The 22,689-nt window shown below is 54.5% G+C and overlaps 1 protein-coding gene across 50 annotated transcripts in view; it reads left to right on the forward strand.

The window, feature by feature from the left end:
• Nucleotides 1-22,689, forward strand: part of CELF4 (CUGBP Elav-like family member 4) — a 288,774-nt gene that overhangs the window by 60,122 nt on the left and 205,963 nt on the right. For all 50 annotated transcript variants that reach the window (XM_044243075.1, XM_044243084.1, XM_044243083.1 and 47 more), the window contains exon 2: nucleotides 16,030-16,112. In XM_044243075.1, coding sequence (XP_044099010.1) covers nucleotides 16,030-16,112 — 83 coding nt within the window. The remainder of the gene's footprint in view (nucleotides 1-16,029; nucleotides 16,113-22,689) is intronic.

The following is a 22,689-nucleotide window of genomic DNA, read 5'->3' on the forward strand; positions in this document are numbered from 1 at the left end:
TCATGACCTCAGCAGCTCCGAGGGCCTCTCCGGCTTTGTTGGCTGAAGCGCCTGCTCGTGGCAAGTGGCCAATGGTCATCAGAGCTCAGGGGGCCTTCCCTGGGCCTTGAGAAGCCTCCAGGGGAAATTCTTCTGTCCTTTGGTTTCAAAGGCTCCTGGAACAGGAGCTGAGTGCTCAGCCCCCGGCTGACCTTTGAGGCCCAGGGTGGGCGGAAGCAGGCAAAACCCCCCAAACTACCCCTTGGTCTGGCCTTTGGACACAGACCCAGGGATTTCAATCCCACCTTGCTTCTTCTGAGGCTGTGAACAGCCATGAGTGTCCTGCCTGTGCAATCCGAGCTTCAGGCTCGTCCCTGGGGCAAGGAGGGGAAAGGGCCTCTACCTCACAGGCCCGAAGGGACCGGTGCTACTAAGCTCCTTCCCTCCCTCCTCAGTCCAGTGCTCGCTCACTCCTTCCTTGGTAGATGATATGCAGGCTCCAAGAGGGCAGGGGGGCAGAGCAGACCCCATTGCCGGGTGCCTGGCTCAGGCCTTTGGAATTCAGAATGGAGGGACTGGAGGGGTCAGGAGGTACTGCCTGGCAGAGGTGGGGTGGGCTGTTGTCTGGGCCATGGCAGATGAGTGGGAGCTGGCCAGGCAGAGAGGCGGAAGGAGGCCATCCTCAGTGAGACAAGACGGAGTGCCCAGGCATGGGCCAGGCCCCTGGGGTGGTGAGGATGTTAGGGGGCAGAAGCACGGAATAAAACCTGGAGAGGCCAGGGGGCTGCCGCAGGCACCCAGCAGGATCTAGCGGGGCAGTGGAGGCTCTGACCAAGCTCAAGCAGCCAAGAACAGGTACTGGCCTTGCAAGTGGCCTGGCCCTCCTCCTGGGCCACTGCATTGTCTTATGAGACACGCTGTACCACCTTTTCCGAGAGCGCTGATTACACCCTTTCTGTGAAATAAAGAACAGAAGGAAGGGAAGCAGCGAGCCCTCTTCTCCTCCCCCTCCCTCCCTCCCACTCTCCCCGCGTCCCCCCTCCCTCCCCACCTCCTGCCTGCTCTTGCTCTCTGTTGCTAAGTAGATGGTAGGTTTATTTGCGGCTGTCGGTTCCCAGTAGAAAAATTTCGTCTTGGAGAGCCGCCTGGATGGGAATGGCTTCAGCGCTGATTTCATGGAGAAGGTCTGTGCAGTAATTAGTGTTCATGGGGGAGGAATTGGACTGGCAGGCTCCCAAGAAAACTACTCCCCAAAAGTTAGCTCGAGTCCAGAGGGCTACATCAAATCCAATTCCAGAGTGTGCCTCGAGATCACTATATATAGACCCGCAGACGAAAGCAAGCAGTGAGGTGGCACGGGGCTCACAGAGGGACCCGTCATGGGAGGCAGAGGCAGCCTGGGCCACTCTGAAACTAGGGTGGGAGCCCTCACTGAGGGACGCTGCTGCCCACTGAGCCCCCCACCTGCCCTTCCAACCCTGCCTGCCTGGAACCCATGCTCTGCAGGAGATGGGGAAGAGGGAGGGAGGAAGGGGGAGGGAGAGGGGGAGGGTGGGCTAGTCCCTTACTGGGTGACACTGGGGTGCATTTCTAAGGAGCACACCATCTGATTGTGAATGTCTGCTGCCCTGCCTGGTTCCCCACATGTAGCCGGCTCACTCCGACCTCTGAGAATAAGCCCCCGCTTCTTCCTTTCTACCTCTGTCAAGGCTCCTGGGGGCACTCCCCGCCTCCATAAGGGGTCTCCTCATCACTCATTCTGTGCCAGGCTTCCCCAGGCCTCCACCGTCAGAAGCGTGGTCTCTGGGGGCACATATCACTTGGTGAGGCCTCTTCCATGTCCCTCCATCCCTAGTCCTTCCCCAGGCTGGGTACCACTGGGGTCTGGCTGCCCATCTCCCTTTCCTATCCTTCCCTCCCTCCTCAGGCCAGAACTGGGAAGGAGCAGGTGCCCATGGACATCTAGTGAAAGAATTGAGGGCAGGAGGCCTCAGAGGTCTGCCATGGGCTATGGTGGCAGGGGTGAGGCAGGTGGGGGTATTGTCCGACCTTGTCCCACCTAGATCTTCAAAAACAAGCAGAATCGGGATTAAAATCCAGAACTCTGAATCTTCCTTCCCATTTTCACGTCCCAGAATTTTGCCAGAGCCAAACTTTTGCTCAGGTCAGGATTCTGCAGACAAGGAAGCCAAGGGCCCCAGAAGGCCAGGGGCTTGCCAGAAGCATACTGTCCTGGCCTCTGATCCAAACGGCAACTTCCAGCCCAGTATCTTTTCCCACTTCTGTATTGTGGGGGCCTTTGCGCCCAGGGCCTCTTACCATCGACATTGCTGCCACTCCTACCACCCTCAGTCCGGTCCCAGAACCTCTGGTCTCAACTAGCCCAGCCTCTCGGCCGCAACCCACATTGCTGGTGCCCCCCGGTTCACAGAGTGTGTCAAGCCTCTGTACTCAAGACACAGATGAGGGCCACCTCTGCCTGGGAGTAGAAACGCCAGGGAGGAGGGCCGGTAGCCACCTCTTTTATTACCCCCACTGCCCGGGCTCTCCCCTTCTAGGCCTCAGCTCCCCCAGCTGGCCTTCTTGGCCATGGGATACAGTCTGTACAGCCCAGACAAAACAGAGGTCTAATATAAATTTCTAGGAAGCTGAGAGGAAGGATAAAACCTGGGGCTGCAAAGACTGAGCCTTGACCAGCTGTGGGAGTCAGACCCATCATGGAAGTGGTAACGTCAGGCCTCAGGTTGCCTCTCCCTGGCACAGCTCACCAAGTCCCCTGGATCTCCCACTCCTTTCCACCCTCAGACCCTTGAAAGCTGTGAGAACAGGGATTAGAAACACACACACACATCTAGGACACATGAGATCTTCAACCTCTGCCCCCCTCCCCTTAGCCTTGGTCACTGCTCACATCCTTCCAGGCAGGGGCGGGGATCCCGGATGGACTGAGCCCCACGAGCTCACACTAATCTGTTCCAGTTCCCTCCATTTGGTGCAAAGCCTTAGACACGCACCTCCATCTGCTAATTTACTCTGCTTCCTACACATTTCATCTAGGGCTTTCTGTGCTGACCACCCAGCATCTGCTTGTTCTCCTCCTCCTCAGGGCTGCCTTGGACCCTCTGATCTCTCAGAGACTTGTTCTCTTCCTTCAACCCAGAAGGCTGGGCAGGAATGGGGGATCCAGTTCCTCCACTGACCAGCGGTGTGCTCTGAGGATGATCGCTTCACCTTGATCTACAGACACATCTATTTCCTTCTCTGTTAAAGAGCAGAGAACACTTCTTCCCTCCCTCCTGTTCCACTCACCCATTCACTGATGAACACATGCCAGGACCCACTTTGTGCCAGGACTCCACTGGGTGCGGGGGACCCAGACTCATGGGCAGGGGTATCAAACCCATTTCACAAAAAGAGGAAACTAAAGTCCAGAGAGATCTGGTGACTGGCTGGAGGCTGTTTTACCCATCAAGAAATCGCCTTCAGTAGGACTTCTCACTCCAGACCAGTGTCCATCCCTCACCCTCTCCTTCCTGTAACCATGCCGGGCCCTGGGCCAGGAGCAGGGCCACAAGGACCCAGAGCAGATGGGGCCGGTGCTTACGGGGTCTCTCCAGAGTTAGTAAGTGACTAACACAGACCTGTTTGATTCACATCCTTAGCCTCCCCAGGGGGGCATAGGATTCCACATCCACCCTTCCGGGGATCTGCCCATCCCAGGGCGCTCCCACTGACCTGCACTGCTCTTGCCTGTCTCCTTTCCTCTTCCCAGCCCTCCTCTGCAGCCCACATTTCCAGGCCTTAACAATTCCTCTCACAAAAGAAACAATTGACACTAAGATGCGTCTTTAGAGAAGCAGGAAGCCGGCTCTTTGTCACTCAGGTCCCTGCCAGCTCATTACTGCCTCCTGTCATTAGCATATTAGATACATGAGGTAAACAAAACACACTCACATCCTAGACTCACTGTGCACACCTTCAGGTGCTGCGAGACCCCAGGGTCCGGCCAGCTACTAAGCAGGAAACCTAGAGGTGCTCCCAGTCCTGGGAGTACGCACGGGGGCGGGGAGGTTACGATGGAGCGTGCAGATGCCCCACAAGGGAAGCAGAGAGCGTCAGACAAACTGGACGGTGTGGATGCCAAGCGGCATCTTTAGTGCCATGTCACCACTGCTGCTCCCGGTGAGGGCAGCTGAAGTAATCCCTCCCCTGCTAGTGATCTGCCAGGATGCCTGTGACCCTGGCAGGTCACTGGCTAAGGAACCCGAGGCCCAGGGGTTGCAGTGGGACTACTTGAATTACCCAAACTACCCGGGGCTTCCAGAACAAGGCAGAGACCGCCGTTGAAGCCAGGCCCACCTCCCTCAGAGACTGCAGCCCTTTCCCGGGGGTCCTGCTGATGGAAACAACCAGGTTGTGGGGATTAAATGGATTTCCTAGAGGGAGAGGCTGGCAGGTAACAGAAACCACGGGGTCCGGTGTTACCTTGTTTAGGGGTGGAAAAAAATGGCATATCCTGGAGTAGTCAAGAATGGGAATGAAATAGAAAGACAAGAGAGAATATGGGATTCCAGCCACGAGACAGAAGAAGAAACGAAGGAAGGAGGCGGGGTGTGGCGGGGGGAGAGTCCCCACTCTGATTTGTCCCTGCCCTGAGCAGAGCCCAGTATCCTACTCCAAGAAGTGGCAGAACCCAGAGTTAATTAAGGTCATAGACTCTGCAGGGGGCCTGTTGCATCTGGCAGCCCAGTTCTACCAGGAACTTGGCCAAAGGCCCTGGGCAAGTCTTTTGTCTTCGAGAGCCTCTGTTTCCTTACATGTAAAATGGGGATGATTATTGTATAGTGCATAGAGTTATTGTATTAAACAATTTGATACATGTGAAGCACTTAGACCCACGCCGGCAGATAACCAATCATCAGTGTTTGCTGTCAGCATGAGCCCCGCACAGACCTGGGCTTGGCTGGTGTGCTCCTGGCACACACAGCACCTAGCCTTGCAAGTTTTTCACCTAGAGGTTCCTTTATGTCTTTTACCATCTAGCAAATGGTGGGCCCTCAATAAATAGTTGCGGAACCGGTGAATGAATGAGTCATCTTTCCCTCCCACCACAGATGATAGTACCACCCATCCCAGGCACATGATTTGAGTCTGATGTACCAGTCAACGCATTACATAGCTCGGTCCTCTTTCTTGGTGGCTCTTTGGGATGCGGGTAAGTCTCTAGAAACAGAGGAAATCAAGCAGAATGCCATGCTCTGTCCTTCCCTCTCAGAGGTCGCTCTCCCCATTTGCCAATTACCTCTCACCCAGCTTGGGCACTCCCAAGGTCATTGATGAATGAAGGGTGAGTGTCTCCATCCCTTCCCAGGACTCGGGCCAGCAGACTGGCTCAAGCCTCCGTCCCTCCTATAGTGTGATGGCTACGTCTGCCAGGGCTCAGGGAGCTTGAGGGATTAACTCACGGAGGCCAGCATCCCCGCCACATTTGCTAACTACTCCTTTGCCACAGCCCTCAGGTTAAATGTTGCTAACAGCCTGCGATTGAACTTATCTTATTGATGTTGGGTGAAGCCCAATGCCCAGCCAGAAGAGTGGCTTAAGTGGCTGAGATCATGAGAGAAAGACACCCTCTGCCGAGAGCTGGACCATGGCCTGCCAGGACTGTGTGAGATTGTTTTTCTGCTTTTAAAAAGAAAATCACATTTTCCAAACATTGATCCTGTAATATGGGACTCCTGGCTATTGGTCTTTTCAAAATAGCCTGTCTTGGATGCTGAGGTTGGAATTTCTTGGTTGGTGTGCTGCTTCTTCTTCCTCTTCTTCTCCTTTTTTTTTTTTTTTTTTTTTTTTGGTCCTTTAAGTGAATTAGGGGCTGTTAGGAAGGAGCCAGGAGAGGGAGGCGAGATTAATTCACCTCACCTGGCAGGTCCTGCGTGCTCGAGCACAATCAAAGTGGAGCTGGCGTGCCCTCCCTTCTGATGCTCTGCAGCTCAGTCGCTCTGTGAAGCTCCCATTCCGGGGCTGGTTCGAGGATGGACAGGACAGACCCAGCCCTGTGAGCTGTGGTCTAGCAGGGAGATACAGTTTCCGCAGATGAGAACAGTAGAAAACTCCGTTCAGCCAAATCCTCATGGTTATATTTCAGACACTTGGGCATAGAAGAACTCATTGGAAGGAGAATCGGGGAGTGCTGGGAATCTGGGAAGGACTGCAGAGGTGGTAGGAGCTGGTAGAGGATCCCCGCACCCCACCCCTGCAAGCTGGGAGGGCAGCTCAGGTGGGAGGGGACCCAGAGCAAAGGCCCAGATGTGACTGGCTATGTGTAAGGGAGAAATGTGGTTCAGTGTGACTGAGAAGAGGGACAGAGGGACTCCACAGTCCCCTGCCTTGAGGGTATGATCTCTCTTTTCGCCGGAGAAAGGAGTCAAGAGAGGCCAGTCCCCCACGGTACAAGGACATCATGGGGTAGAGAGCTGTGTCTGTGGATATGCCAGGGACAGTTTCAGGGAGGCGGCCTGGGGCTTCGGGAGCATACCAAGGAGAGATTCCCCAACATTTCCACCTACATGGGGAAGGGGATTATATTGGGGAAATGACCCCCACCTTAGTTTAGCTGGTCAACCACCACGTGATGCTCCAACAAAGGGAATTCTGTGCAAGTCTACAAGCATGGCTGAACCTCCTCTGCGGGCCTGAGACACACGGCCTGGCAAGCACTGGGGGCCACCAAGGGGCTCGGGTCCTGCACCATGTTCTTCCCACACGCTGAGGGTTCAGCACACCAGGGCAGGGGGCAGCAGCATGGCTGAGGTCAGCCAGCCCAGCGCTGCTGTTGCTGCAAGATAGGAGAAGAGGCAGAGGCAGAGGCAGGCTGGCAGTGGAGATGGGAACACAGAGGGCAGAAGTGCTCGGAGATGGGAATATGGTTTCCCTCCCAGAGCAGTTGAGATGGCCCCTTTTTCTTAGAGGCCCTGCCTGTGGCCCAGCTCCCACAGTTCAATGAGGGGCTGGGTCAGGCCAAGGGGGCCCGTGACAGCCCCTTCCACTGTGGCACTCAGAAAGCTCACAGTCCCTTCCCACTGAGTCACGCCAGGCTTCTCGGCAGGTGCTCCCTGTTCTGAGATAATTCAAAACAGGAAGATCTAAACTCCCCAACCAGGTAAATTAGAAGGGAGCACGGTTCAGGGTTTGTGCCTTAGTGCTTATCCTGGCATCCGTGTGAGTAACAAGTGCCCCACGTGCATTTCAGATCCAACCTGGACGCTCAAATAGAGCCCTCTGTGGAGGAGTCCATGACCTGACTTTGACATTGGAGGAGGCTCTAGGGGTAGAGGGAGCTCAGGTAGTTGTGGCCCAGGGAAGCCCTTGAGAGTCCAGCTCACTCCACTTGGGTCCTTGCAGGAAGAGAATAAGGTCACCCCGGAGCCTTTCGTTCCAAGTGTAAGCCATGAGGTGAGGGTGTGGAGGGAAGACATCTCCCATGAGGCCCCCCAGGGCCCAGATACTGCCCAGGGCTCCTGGAGGGGAAAACAGGAACTGAGCCCCAAACAGCCATCAGGGGGCTTCAGGTCTCTGCAAGCCACGATAACATGCTGTGGCCTGCTCCAAGGTACAAGAAGGCTGAGCTCGGGGCGCCTGGGTGGCTCAGTGGGTTAAGCCGCTGCCTTTGGCTCAGGTCATGATCTCAGGGTCCTGGGATCGAGTCCCACATCGGGCTCTCTATTCAGCAGGGAGCCTGCTTCCCTTCCTCTCTGCCTACTTGTGATCTCTCTCTGTCAAATAAATAAATAAATAAATCTTTTTTAAAAAAAAAAGAAGGCCGAGCTCATGGGAGCAACAGCACCGTGTCCAGTGAAGCCCCACCCCCCATAAAGATGGGAATGAAAGGGAGCGCTGAGTGCTTTCATGGGGACAAGTAGGAAATTTTGGCCTAGAGACGAGGCACAGGCAGCCCTTTGGCCATGGGAACAAAGCCAGCACACGGGTCAGCAGAGCAAGGGGGGGGTCCTTCATCCCTGGGCCGAGCCTCAGAAAGGCTGACACCTTCCCTGGGTCTGGCCCCACCACCAAGAGCTCTTCGCTGAGAGAGAGAGAGGCCATCAATATGTCATGCCCAGTTTTTGTCCCTTTTCACAGTGCCATAAAGATGTTGCAGCTGACACCAGACATGTCATTCTCCAGTGCTGAGGGTGTAAACAAGGGCAACTAGCAGGAGAGATGCCTGGCAAAGGCCTGCACACCGCTCCTTTCCTGCCCTGAGGTCCAGAGCCAGGTCTGAGCTTCCTGGACCCTGCCCTATGTCCCGCAGGCAGAGAGAGAGAAGGCTGGTCCCATTCCCCGGGGGCTCCTAGTGTAAGTCTGGGGACATCCCTATCTCCCAGCTCTGTGTCCATCTCTGTCTTGTGGCCACAAAGGACAGGAGACCTGGAAGAAGTAGGAGACACACTTAGGGTCACAGTGAGCCAAATCGACTTTCCCACGTCATGCAACCACTATCTCTGAGAAGCAGTTGAACAGGCCGCCGTGCTCTCCTCTGGAGTTTCCTGTTTAAGGACAGTGGGAGCAGGAAGGCAGTGCTGAGCCCCAGAGCAGGATGAGGACCAAGGGTAGAGCTTCAACCCTGGAGGGCCCTGAACAGGGGGAAGGTCCACAGCCCCAATGCGCTGGCTGAGGGCGCCATCCATCTCCCCCGCCTGCCAGCGGCCCTGTCACCCCACCTGCCAGGCCTCCTCCCAGGAAGATGGATGGCTCCTGCTGCACTCAGGGGCCTGAGCCGAAAGGCAGCCGTCCCAGACCCTCTCCACACGCCCTGTTCTCCCTGCAGCCAACCATCTCTCCCCAGCGTCTCAGATCGCCTCCACCCAGGCAGGGGCAGAGCGGAGTTTAACCACCACTTTATTCAATGATGTCTGTCACTGGGAAGAGGAGAGGACCCTGGAGTTGACAGTTCCTACGGCAGCAGATTTCAATGTGGGCAAAACACACATAAATGCAAGGTAGACGAATATGTGTGTCCTAACGGGCAACTGAGAGAGGCCATCCATAAGGGCCTGAAGAGATGCTGGGATTGGTGCAGTCGGGGAAATCTTGGTGGGAGAGGGGAGGCTCCATCACTCCTAGAAGGACATGTGGGCTCCAGAGGAGAGAGGCAAGGCAGAGGCTGAAGGGAAAAGGATGCTCAGGCTTGGCTTTACCCCACGGAGATGGAGATGCAAGAGGAAGTCAGAGTCATGTCCATGGGTGGGTTCACTGTCCCTCTGCTGTGGAGGGAGGAGAGCCACAGGAGCTGTTGCAAGACCAGCACAGAGGAGTCCCCTGGGGAAGGGGGAGAAAGGAGGAAGATCCAGGTAGAAAGAACTGGGGGCACCAGCACAGCCAGGACAGGTCCTGGAAAGATGGCAGGAGAATCAGCTGGGGACTGGGCTGGAAAAGAGAGGAAGAGACGGTTCACAGTCTCCTGGTTTCTTTCTCCTGCCAGTCACCAGGCTCTGCTGAGCCCCAAGGGCCCATTCTCAAGTGAGCAGACAAGGCTCACCCTTGGGGCAGGAACCAGAAGAAGGTGAGGTGAGACTGTGGGGGTCCTTGGCTGCACAGGCCCAGAGACCCAAAGCGGTGGGTCTTAGAGGAGGTACAGACCCGGGACGAGCACCCAGGTGGGAAGATATTCCCAGAGGGAGAATGTGTAGGTGAGGAACAGCTCTGCAGCTCTGTCTCCCACATGCATAAGAAGGGAGGAAGGGGTGTTTTGCTCTAGAAAGCACCAGAGAGGTAACCCTTACCCACCCAGACCATGGGGGAGGGGAACTGGATTGGGGCAGGGAGAAGGGGGCGGATTTGGCCTCAGAACACCCATGACCCTCTTTTCTGGGAGGCTGGCGGATGTTCCCTCTCTCCCTCCTTCTCCATCCGCCCCCAGAGATTCTGCCTTAATTTCTCTGCGGCAGGGCCTGTGTCTGTTTTTTAAGATTCTCCAGGTGATTTTCAGGTGCAGACTCGGTGAGAACCACTGAGGGGTGGTGCTCTGAGAATGGGATTTCAAGAACTAGGCAGGTCTACAGGTGGAGATTTGGGGTGGGAAGGGGGTCTTCCTGGACAGCCTAAGAGGACCGCACTGAACAGGGAGCCCCTGGCTTGACCCATTGGTCTGGCTGGTTGGTTCATTTTCTGCTTGCTTTCCTTCCCCACCCCGTTCCCAGGTCCTGGCTTCCTCTCACTTCCTCCAGGCCAGCCAAGTGCAGGCCCCGAAGGATCTGATGTTTTATTAAAGTCCAGATCTCCCTATCCTAGGGCCACCTTCCTCCAGCTAATTCGGTAATTCAATTAGTGGGAAGCCAAGGCCTGGCTCGGTGGGGGTGGGGGGGGCGCACATGGGGAGCCTTCCCTTCCGTGATGATGATTACACCCCAGACTTAGGCCCTGCTTGGAGTTGGGCAGGAAATTGTACTTCCTTCACTTCACAATGACAAGGGCCTTTTATCCCTGCACACGGGGGCTTTGTAAATTACTGCCATCTCTCGCAATTAATTCTGCAGGGCTGTGTTTTACCCCCATGTGGGAAAGGGCACCCACCCACCTTCTCAGGAACCAGTGGTGCCCCCTCGCCCAGCTGGAGGGGGGGTGTCTGCCAGCCCCCTGCACCTCAGCACAGCACCACCCTCCCAGCTCCGCCTGCCTCCCCAAGGCTCCTGGGCTCCTGCTCAACCACTCCTGGCCACACCTTTCTACTCCCTCCCCCTCCTTCCCTGCCCAGGCCTTCCCAATCTCTCTGCAGGCCTGGTGGCTCCCCTTCTCCCACCCCCATGGCTCTCTAGGTCTCCCAGCCCTCAGGTGCCTGAGCTAGAAGCTCAGTCCTCCATTTCGAAGCCCTTAGCCTTCACACAGTGGATAGTCTCTTCAGAGACACAAGCCAAGGAACAGATGGGAAGGACAAGTAAATACGAAGGATGAGTGGGAAGAGGTCTACCGTCAGCATGAGGACCAGTGAGCGCAGGTCTAGGCCAGTGTTCAGGGCACATGGTAGAAGTGAGAGCCTCAGAAGAGAGGCAGGAGGGTGGGGGCTGCCTCGTGCAGGGAACCCCGGGCTACAGCTGCTGCCGGTAGCATTGTCATGGCCCTTGTCTCAACGTGTGACATCTCTTTGCACCCATTCCCACCCCACCCCCCCGCCATGATTTCCAAAGTCCATCCCTGCTCTGCTGGGCTGCAGTTCTGTTCTGCTCAGGTCCATGATTCCAGAGGGATGGGAGACTTGTGGGAGGGGCTGGTGCTGGAGGACCCTCCCTCCAGGACGGTGGGACAGGAAAAACGGGAGCCAAGCTGTGAGATCCTAGCCCCACGGACAGTCATTTCTGCACTCCCCACCTCAGATCCCGCCTCAGCCTCGCCTGCTGGGTGGCAGGAATCTACCTCCGTTCCTGGAAGCTTTGAGACCAGGACACAGGCGGACCCTCACGTGATAATTTCCCTCACGAAGAATTTGCCAGGAAGTGATGTCCGGTGATCTTTGTCCCCTCAAAAGGGACTATGAGTCTGGCTCACCCACTCGCACCACCTCCCCTGTCGTCCTATCTTCTCTGGCATAGCTTTTTTTTTTTTTTTCTTTAAAATTAATTGTGCAAGTGATACATGAGTCTAACTGGGATACATGGTGTCTAACTGCGTCGATCAAACCGAAAAAAGTTAATGTCATGGGTGATATGCCCCACCTTCTCACAGACTCCCTGTTTCCAGCTTGGTGAGATACCTTCTAGACTTTGTGCCATGGTGTAAATACAGATTCCGGCGCACATGGAACTAATGGACTGTGTCGTCACTGCGTGTACGCAGTGTATGCTGTTTCATGACTCTGCTTTTCGCCACTGACTGTGGCTTCCCACACTGGTACATCGAGGACCATTTCAGCATTTTAACTGCTATAGAGTATTCCACGGTTGAAACATAAAACCGTCTCTGCGCTGAGAGACCTCTCGGTGCCTTTCAATTGTTCTGCTTTTCCAAAAGGTCACAGTGGACTCCTCTTCTTTCTGTGAGCACAGGGGAAGTCCACTTGTAGGGCTAGGCCAGGGAGGGTATGCTGGGCCACCAGCCCCTTCCCCAGGGAGAGGGGCTCCCTTCTCAGACCTCCCCAAGGTGCAGAGCCTGGCCTAGCCTCCTCTCCTGGGCCCTGCTGGCTCAGTAGCAGCTGCTCCGGGGGACAATCCCATTTCCTGAATAGACTGTGAATTCCTAAGCGGCCTCACAGCTGCATCTCTGGTCTGGGGACAGGTCAGCTCAGCATGTCCCAGAGGGCGGAGCAGGGCAGCGTTGGTGAGCCCTGAGCTGAGGGTCCCTTCCACATCCTTGCAGCTGGAAGCCTCCTCCCCAACTCCACAACTCCCGTGAGGAGTGGCAGTGAACACCAGGAAGTTAAGACTAGCGTTTCCCAGCGGGCTTCTGTGTGCCCCAAGCCCCTGCCCTACATGTGAGAGGCCAGCGAGGGCCAGCAAGTGAGGCCTGGCCACCCTGAGTCCCACCTGAGTCTCCACCTCAGGCCCACCCTGCTGGGCAAGACCCTGCCTCCCAGCCAGGCTGCTGGTCCCCCAGGGCTCTACCCTCCACAAGGGAGCAAATACAGTCCCTTTGCGCACAATGTGGTCAGCAGTTAATAGCTATTTAGCTATATCTGCTTTTTTTTGTTAAGAACCCTAGTGAGATGTATTGAGCTGAGCCATGGCACCGGACTGGCACTTAAGCAGGGCCCAGGGGTCTCCCCCAGCCAGCGCCTCTGTAAGGCTGGTCTGCCTGGCAGATGTGCAGAGGGACTCCTGCTGATCTCATGCCCACGAGAGCAAGTTTCTGTTTAGGCCATGCTCTGCAGAGAGCATGACTGCAGAGGTTGTTGACTACCCGCTGACTAGTAGGTCTCCCCACCAACCTCTGAGGGGGATGGCTCTCCCCTATTATAGATGAGGGCACCGCCTCCCCTACTGGTCCTGCACAAGTTGCCAGGCAGGATTGCGTGCTCTTGACAAATATGTATTGAGATCCCACCTCCCGGGATCTCCTGTTGGGGGCATGGAGAACCAAGCTGGAAAGGGACAGAAGCAAGTCCCTGACCTCCCTCGGAGGGCGGGGCAACTGCCAATCAAGGAATCAACGTGTAGGGTTAACAGCTCAGTGGGGTGCCAAATTGAAGAGAAAACAGGACCAGAGGTCGGAGAGGAAGTATGTGCTGGGGGAGGGGTACTGTGTGAAAGGAGGTCAGAAAGGGCATCACTAGGTCACATTCAAGCAGAAACCTGGGGGGAGTGAAGGAGCAAGCCCGCAGAGAGTGGGGTGAATCAGTACAGAAGTCCTAAGGCAGAGTGTGTCTGGCAGAGCTGAGAAATAGGAAGGAGGCAAGAGGGTAGGCAAGAGGAGAACTGAAGAAGGTGAGGTCAAGGGGAGGAGATGTCAGGGACCGTCACATGGGGCCTGGGGGTTCCCTCAAAGATTCTGGTTCACAGCGGCTGTGAGGTCTCAGAAACACTGGCAGAAATTCCTGGAAGCTGGAAAAAAGCAACAGATTCTTTCTCTTTCCTGGGATCGTTATCCGTCATCCAGGGCCACAACAGTGTGGCCATTTTCTCCCCTTCTTCCTCCTACTCTCCCATCCTGGCCTTCCTCTAACCTCCTTTCTTCTCCCTGTTCCCTCCTCCTCCTGCCACCTTCTTCTTCTTCCCATTCCTCCTTCTCCTCCCTCTCCACACCTGCCCCTGACCTTGTCCCTAGCTGGCTTGCCTGCCTGCAGCAAGACAGTGGCTGCCTCCCAGTTGCAGGCAGACACAGGCAGAGGACAAGGCCAGGAAAGGGATGGGAAAGAGGCCCCCAGAGGCAGGCAGCAGCACGAGGGAGGACGTCATGGGGGCCTCTGACCGCTATTCATTTCAGTCCCCTGGTGTCTCCATCAATAACTGTCTGCCAGGACCGGGAGGGAGGAGTGAGGAGGGGTGATCTGGGGTTGGGATGGGGAGGGATGGGATGGAGTGGAGGAGAGACTTCCTGGCACTCATGGGTCCTTCCAGCCTGGGGCAAGAGTTGGAGGTGGGAAAGGCGCAGAGCCCACAGGTTGCTGAGAGTTTCTGCCTCCACGGTATCTCTCCCTGCTTCCTTCCTCCTTTCTGTCCCCTTCGATTATACATTCCTTTCCATAGGGGATCACACATTCCCTCTCCTAAGGGGAAGGGAAGCAGACCAATTCCTTTTTTTTTTTTTTTAAGATTTTATTGATTTATTTGACGGAGAGAGACACAGAAAGAGAGAGAACACAAGCAGGGGGAGTGGGAGAGGGAGAAGCAGGCTTCCCGCCAAGTAGGGAGCCCAATGTGTGGCTCAATCCCAGGACCCTGGGATCATGACCTGAGCTGAAGGCAGATGCTTAAGGACTGAGCCACCCAGGCATTCCAGGACCAATTTCTATACTGGAAGAGAAGGAAGGGTTGTGTCCCCCGGCCACCCCCCCTCAGCAGTAGGTGGTAGAGGAGAAAAGATCTGCAGAGGATGCTGGGAGCACTCTGTTCCCCGGAGAGCAACAAGCCAGAGAAAGCCTGGTAATGAGAGTTGGTGTAGGCTCCACCAGCCTGCAGACCTCACCGGAAGAGGGCCTAGGCCACAGAGCCTGGCACACAGCAGGCACCTGGGAAGTAGTTAACAAATGGCCAGAGAATGGGTGGTTTGGGATGGACGTGAGGTTGTCTGGGGATGGACCAGAGCGGTCAAGAAGGGCTGCTCAGAATCAGGGGAACTTGATCGGATTCTGGAAAGAAGGGTGGGATTGGAAGATGAGAGCATGGGCCAAGAAGGCGTACCAGGGGAGAAGATCGTGAGAACAAAGGAAGAGGGGCAGTGGACGGGAAGAAGCCTGGGAAACAAGGGAGGTGGCCAGGCTGCAGGGTGCTTCGGAAAGCTTGAGGTGACGGTCCCCAGGAGACTAAAACCTTCTGTTGGCCAAAGCTGGCTTTTTGACTTCCCCTATGGCCTAGGTCTTACAGGCCTCAGAAGCCATACTCAGCCATGTCTACAGGCAGAGGAAGACGCCCCTGACACCTGGCTATTTGTGGGAACTGCCAGAAAGACTCTCCTACTAGCAAGCATGCTCTTTGCTTGGTCACCATGCCTGAAGGGCCAGCAGAAAGAGTCACCCCGTGAGTTAGGTACATTGTTCTGTAAAATGCAGATTCCCTGGTGAGGCACGGTCAGTCACTTAAGGGGAAAACTATACTGGAGTGACCGCGGAGCCCAATGGGTCAGCCCTCTCAATGCACACACGAGGAGACTGAGGCCGCACAGGGGACGGAATTTACCAGGGTCGCCCAGGGAATTAGAGGCAGAGCAAGAGTGGGCCTCAGCTCCTGTTGAGCGTTGATGGGCTGGATATGCCCAAGAAGCCCTCAAACTGGAGGGGTGTGGAGATGTCACTGCACATGGGGTGGCAGAGGACACATGGACAGCCCCACTCACTTTATTAGTACAGACAGGCTTAGGGTCCTCCCTACGGATGGAGACTTTATTTGGCAGGGGCAGGTCTCGAGGGTCCTTCCATCATCCCTGATAGAGCAGCCGGCAGCACTCCGGAAGGGGCCAGAACGAGTTCATGGCGCAATGTGACTAGAAGTGGGGGGGTGAGGGCTGGGAGCTGTCCCTTCCAGGAGGTACTGGGTGTGGAGCTAAGACAAAACAGCGGGGGAGGGGGGTGAAGAAGGGAGAGAAGGGAGCGAGAGGCCGAGGCACGGGGCACAGGGACAGGAAGGGACCCGCGGGGTGAGGGGGCGGGGGCGTGGCGGGGGGGAAAGATGCAGGGTGGGGAGACTTCGGCGAGTGAGCAAAACTGAAAAGCAACGCGAGGGACAAAAAGCAGACAGACAAGAAAACGGAGAGGCAAGAAAGCTCCAGTGGAGTGCACAGGAGAGAGAGAGGTGGGGAGAGGGACCCAGAGCGGGGAGGGGCCGAGACTGGAGGGCGGTCGAGAGGGCGCGTCGGCGGCCCGGGGGCGCCCCACTGACCCTTCTCGGCGCTTGCTTCCCTCCCTAGGCTGCGCTTTCCTCACCTACTGCGAGCGTGAGTCAGCGCTGAAGGCCCAGAGCGCGCTGCACGAGCAGAAGACTCTGCCCGGGGTAAGTGGCGCCCGCCGAGGCGCGAGCGACCGACGCGCCGACAGGGGGCGACTTCAGGAGGCCGGGCTGCGTCGGGGCCGGCGGGGGGGATCGTGGGCCCCGGGCGCGCGCCTGCCTCGGCTCCGGAGCTGGCGCGCCGCCCCCGGCGCCCCCAGAAGCCTGGAGGCGCGGGGCCGGGACAAGGGAGCGTGGGCGCTCTGAGCTTGCCCCGCGGCTTCCTCAGCCCGCCGTCCAGGCCCGACGGAATCCCGGGCGGGGGGCGAACGCGGCCGCGGCCACGGAGCTGGGGCGCGGCTCCTCCCCTGGCCCTCCCGACGCCTCCGATCTGGTCCCTTCTCCGCGCACTTCCCGCGCGGGCAGCCGGGGCGGGGACGCAGGGTGCCCTGGGTCCCCGGAGCCCGGAGCAGGCTCCGCCGGCCCCACGGGGCCGCCCGAGCGCCAGCGGATCGACGTCGGACACGGACTGTTCCTGGGGCGGGGGTGGGGGCCGGGGCGGGAGGGGGCGCCTCCTCCCCCAAGCTCGGCGCCGCAAGTGAGATCACCGCGGTTTATTTAAGGAGCCAGCTCTCGTCTTTGATAAACTATCGCGCCTCAGCCCTGGTTTATAGCTTCTGTGCGGGGGAGAAGAGAATTATTTATGGCCCCCCTAACTGGGTGTGATATCAGCCATGGCTATTATCGCGGCTAGTTCATCACCATAAAATAAGAAGTGTTCCTCGGGTCAAGGGTCTGCGCGGTCTCTCCTGTGGGTTCAGAGAGATGGGGGGGGGGGGTAGATATACGGCTCACCGAGTATCTAAAGATAAATGGAAAGATGTGAGTGTTGGTGGGCATTATTTAAAGAATTTGCAAATATACCGTGGTTAAGCTTATACAATGGACACTGCAGGGGAGCACGTGTATTCTGTGTGTGTGCTCACCGGTGTTTACACATGCATGTTTACATTCTTACCGAGCAAACCCGTATGTAAACACACGTTTCCATTTCTGCCCCACAGCGGGAAAGGTTAACCAGGTAGACAGAAAATGCAACCCTGGGTCGGGGCAGCTTTCCTTTGCATCACAGATCCTTCTTTACCCATTGAGGGGAGGGGAGGGCCTTCCTTCCATTAAGGCAGCCTTTGTATTGTATTTTGGTACTTGTGATTGCAAAGCACGGGGCTGAGTCATCTTAATAACATACCCGCGGATGCAAATGTATGGAAATCGTGCACCGCACAGGTTTTTGTGTGGAGCCCAGCTCTGGCACGGTGGCCATTCCCCAGTTGGTTTTTTAGTGGCGCGGCTACACGCACATATATTATAGTAATTACTTTCTGGGTGCCCTCTGTAAGATGGCAGAAATATGCTCCACATCGCCCCATGTTATGTGTGAAGCATAAAGCCATATTGTAAGATAATCAAAGCCTTTGAGAAAGGTTTGTGCTGATTAATAAAGTGTTTATAGTACTTTGTTTTGGGGGAGATTGTGATAGATATTTTAGAACCACCCAAATGGAAGAAAATACCGTATTGTTTTGGGAGGCCCTTCATCAGCCTGAGAGAGATTGCCGGGGAGTTTTGTGATGGCTAAAAGCTGGGAATTAGATGGAGAAACAGAAAGAGAAGGTGGGAGGGAGACACTCAGGATTTTGAAGGGGGAGAGAAAGGGGACTGGGAGAATTTCAGTAGCAAGTGTGGATTGTTCAGGATCTAACATTAACTTGTGGTTGTTTATTTTACATATAATAGAATAGCTAAATGATGGAGTGTATTAGTTCTTTAATAATTTATAGAAATACTTTGATGTTGCAGTAATTACATTAAAGGTCACATATCAAAGGTAATTTGGTTGAGCAGCTGTGATGGTTTCTCAGAAGCAATCAATACCACTGTCCGTGGTGCTGATTTCACCAAGGGGCCTGCCAGATTAAAGCAGGCTTATTACCAGGCAGAAAGGCCCAGGGGAAATCAGGAGCACATTGGAGCGACGCGCCAGCCCCCCTTCCGCCGATAATTAACACTGTTCCCCATAATCTGCGCTAATCCTTCATACTGGGAGATCCAGTGGCATTTTTCTGAAATCACAAAGACAAGTTGGGCAAGTTTGGGAGAAAGGACAAAAAGAAACGTGAATGTATGTTGGGAGATGGGAGGGGTGAGGAGAAGCCAGTGGTGGAGCTAAAACATAGCCTGGAGTCCCCTTGCAGTGCCTGGAATGCTTGTTCTTTCTTCAAAGGCCTCACAGGGAGACCCGTGGCCTCAAAGACCTCATCACAATTCTCAGGGAAGGCACAGCCTTCGGGGGTGGGTGGGCAGGGAACGGGGTGGAGGGACATAGAGAAAAGACAAGATTGAAGCTCAAACTTCCCAGGGCCTATTGTCTCCACCCACATTCACATGGAAACAAATGAAAAACAAAATGACCAAATAAAATTATGCTTTAAAGTGGATTCCAGAAAGCAGAACTGGTGTTATTATTGTGGTTCTCTCCTTTGAGATCAGAGAAAGTATGAGGCTAGCAAATGCAGAGACAGGACCAAGCAAAATGCTGTCACCCTAACCAAATAAGGGGTATTTCCACCAGCTGAGACTGTGCTCTTGGCCACCTGTTTGGTTGCGGGGGCGCAGAGAGAGACCTCTTCTTGTTTGGCTTGACCACATTAGGTGCCCCAGTGAGCACACTCTGTGTCAGACTAAGAAGAAAGCAATTGAAAAAAGCACCTAGAAAACTGGTAACCTCAGCAATTTAGGCACTTTTCCAGACTTCAAAATCCATTAAAATCAGTCCATTAAAACCAACCCTCCACTTTTTCACTGAAAAGAAAAAGAGGGGAGAAAATAGTGCAGGCAACCCATCCAGTTTCCCAGCAAGTTCCAGGGCTTGCCTGTCTGCAGCAAGGAGAACAGTGCCATTGTTGATGCGTGTGTGCGCGCGCGCACACACACACACACATCACCCTCACCGAAAACAACAACAAAACAACAGAGGTAAAACTAGAGATGCCTCTCAATATGGGTCTTCATTTAGGGACTGAGAAGGGAACTGACATTTCTCTTGGGGTGAGTGGAAGCTCAGAAACCATTCCACAATGGCTATTCTTGCAAGTCAGAGGTCATTGTCCCTGGGAACCGTCCTAACCAAAGTTCCTGGGATGGCTGATGGAATCATTCCTGGACCAGTGTCACAAATGGATTATTATTTTTGAGTTCAGCATGACTTGGTTAAAATGAGATTATTAAACCACAAAAGCTCATCAGGGTCCTTTTGAAGCAGTATCTTCTGCCAGGATCTAGGGAGAGTGATTCCACTCTTCTAAACTCTCCATCTCTATGTCTTCCTCACACTCTTGATTGCTCTTTCCCGGCCCCCTACCCTTATTCAGCCCACCCTCTTCCATATCCAACATTTGTTCCCCTACTTGTAGGGTAGAGCCAACATGTTTCTCAATCCATCAACATGCATTTCCTGAGTGTGTCCTCGGCACTGTGCTAGGCATCCTGGCAAATACATGTTTAGAAAAACTCATCCCTATCCCTCTCGGAGGTTTCCATCAAGTTAGAGACAGAAGCCACACACATGCACAAAAATATCAACACTACAAGGCAGCAGGCTATTATAAAATGGGTAGTGTGGACAGTTGTTCGATAATAACAACTAATATTTATTAATTTAAGCATTACTATCCGATGGACAGGAAGCAAGCATGTTACCTCCATTACCTCATTTTATCTTCACAACTACCCTAAGAGGAAATTTTCAGGATTACCCCCCACACATGTAGAAACCCAGGCTTAGATTAAGCAATTTGTCCAAAGTCACATAATTAACAAATGGCCAAGCCAGGACCAGCACCAGGACACCCACCTATCTTTTTTAGCACTACCAGTTGCTTTTGGGGGGATCCAGATGACTGTGGGGTATAGGAATAGCTCAAGGTTTTGTCCAGGATATGAGTAGGCTGGGAATAGAGAGTCGGGAGAAGGACAGGTGTTTGAGATGAGCGCACTGGTCTGAGAATCAGCCTGAACACAAGGCATGAATGACAGGTCAGGAGCTGTGAGCTGGGCCAGAGGGGTCCACTCAGAGAGTTCCCTGGGGCCTGAGTGTGCACAGGAGACCTCTTGGAAGAATTCTGTTCCTTAAAATAGGCCCCTGCTCCTTAGTCTCAGCCCCCGTGCCTTTGGGACTTTGCAGGCAATGGTCTTCCAGGAAGACCCCATCTGTTTCCAAAGTTAGAAACGTAGGGCCTCTGGGGAGAGACTGGATAAGGAAAACCAGGCAGCATGGCCAGTAGTGGCCAGCACTTTGCTCCTCTGATAGCAGGAAGGGCTCTTCACCAGGGCTGCTAAGGGGGAAAAGCTAGGTTCAATTAGCAGGAGGCCTGTGGAAACAGCAAGAGGAAGGAGCGGACAGGGAAGAGAACAGGAGAGTGAGCTGGCAAGGGGAGGAGGGCGTGGGGAGAGTGGGAGCTGTATCTGCTTGGTAAACATTAAAGTTCCAATTCACTAGTTAAAGATTGGCTTTTGTGCCCTCACTCTGGCAACCCAAGAATACAAAGCAAACCAACACACTGCTCTCTGTCTGTCTCCCACCCCCAGCCTTGGGTTCAGCCCACTAGACATGTAACATCCCTGCCATCACCTCCAGACCCAGGTCCCCGCAACTCAGGACTAGTCATTCCTACGGAAATTCAGTGTTACCTTCTTTGAGTGTACCAGGAAAGATGTTAAAGTGGAAAATTAAAAAACAAAACAACCCTAACTGGATTTCTAGCTGCACCCCCCCCACCCCCGGCTCCCGCAGGCTCTGGATGCCTCCTCTGTTTGCCCATCTTTCCTTTGCCTGAGTCCCGTCTTGTCTTCCATTCTTTCTCTTTCTCCCTTTTCTCTATGCCTGTTTCCTCCACCTTTCTCTCCCTCGTGGTCATTTTTCTCTTCCTCTTTTCCCCCTTTTGTTTTCTACCCTGTCTTCATTTATCATTCTCACTTGCCTCTTCTGGCTCTCCCCTCTCCGCCTCCCTCCCTCTGGCTCTCCCTCTTTCTCTCTCTGTGCACCCTGTCTCCACCTTGACACCCTCCAAGACTCTAGTGGGACCTGCTCCAGCTTTGCTGGGGCTTCCTGATGAGGCCCATCTCCCTCCTGACAACCGTGCTATGGAAGGATCCATCCAATTTTATGTACAACTGTAAAGATGAATGATAAGTAGAAAGGATGCAGGCAAGAACAAGATGAATAAATTATAAAGGGCAAATGATGACAAGCCAGGGGTCCCCAGAGACAGTGATATGATAACAGAAACTAAAGACGAATTTATGATGGATGTAGTTAGCATGTACGGAGGCTGTTAATTCTTCAGGGTAGTTTTACAACTTCTGGTGATTGGCGCAATCAAAGAGTTTCATTTTAGAGATATGGTGTATTTCCATTTGTCTGTCCTCTGGGCCCGGGGTTGGCGCCTGTCTCTATGCGGTGAGCCTGGGTCGCGTTGGCACGTGCATCTTCTCCCCTAGCCCCTGCCACCTTTGTGTGTCGCTGCTTTCCGCGCTGGAGTCACAAGCCAGATCCCTGCCCACCTCCAGCTCCCCAGTCCTGCTGTCCTTCTTCCTCCTGATTGTCTTAGCTTGGGGATTGTTGAGACAAAGTACCACACTGGGGAGCTTACGTAACAGAAATTTGTTGTTTTACAGTTCTGGGGCTAGAAGTCCAAGATCAAGTTGTTGGCAAGGTTGATTCCTACTGAGGGCTATGAGGGAGAGTCTGTTCCAGGCCTCTCTCCTCATTTCTGGGAGCCTTAGGTGTTCCCTGGCTTGTAGATAATGTTCTTCTGTGACGTCCCATCACCTTCCCTGTATGTATGTCTGTGTCCAACCTTCCCCTCTGATAAGGGCACACAAGTCACATGTCCTCATCTTAAACTCGATTACTTCTACAAAGACCCTATTTCAAATAAGGTCACATTCATGAGTACTGGGTGGCAGTTAGGACTTCGACATCTTTTGGGGGGAACATAGTTCAACCTAAAACCCAGAGAAATGGACAACCGAATGGCTCTTCCATGGCAGGGAGGAAACGTCTCCAAAAGTGGGAACCCATGATCTGAGAGGAAGGAGTTGCAGGTTTCCTTGAAGCAGAGCGGGGACCAGAAACCAGGCATCCGCAGCCCACCCACGTGTGGGGTTTCTCCAGCTCCTCCCTCTGCAGGATCCCCATCATGCCAGGAAGCAGATCTGGCAGCCTCTCAGACCGCACCACAGATAGGAGGGCTGGGGCTGAGAGTACATCAAGCAGAAGGGAACACCAGAGTTCCCAGAGGGAAGTCAGAAATGCCTGAAATCCAGACAGCAAGCACGAGATAGGCACCCTCTGTTCCTGCCTCTCCTCCCCCACCCCAGGCCTTGGCCCCAGTCCACCTCCCTCCCTTCTATGCAGAGACTCTTCACTCCCCTGCGCACAGAGACATCTCAGAGTCCTCCCACCCAGGCCTTTGCCTCCCCTGCACTGCCCACACTGGCCTAGGTGGGAACATGTCCCCATGTTTTTGGCAAGTGACTCTTGACTCCAGTATGGAGTCATTACCATTACCATTTGCCATGT

Source organism: Neovison vison, chromosome 3, assembly GCF_020171115.1.
Source record: "Neovison vison isolate M4711 chromosome 3, ASM_NN_V1, whole genome shotgun sequence".
Lineage (NCBI taxonomy): Eukaryota > Metazoa > Chordata > Mammalia > Carnivora > Mustelidae > Neogale > Neogale vison.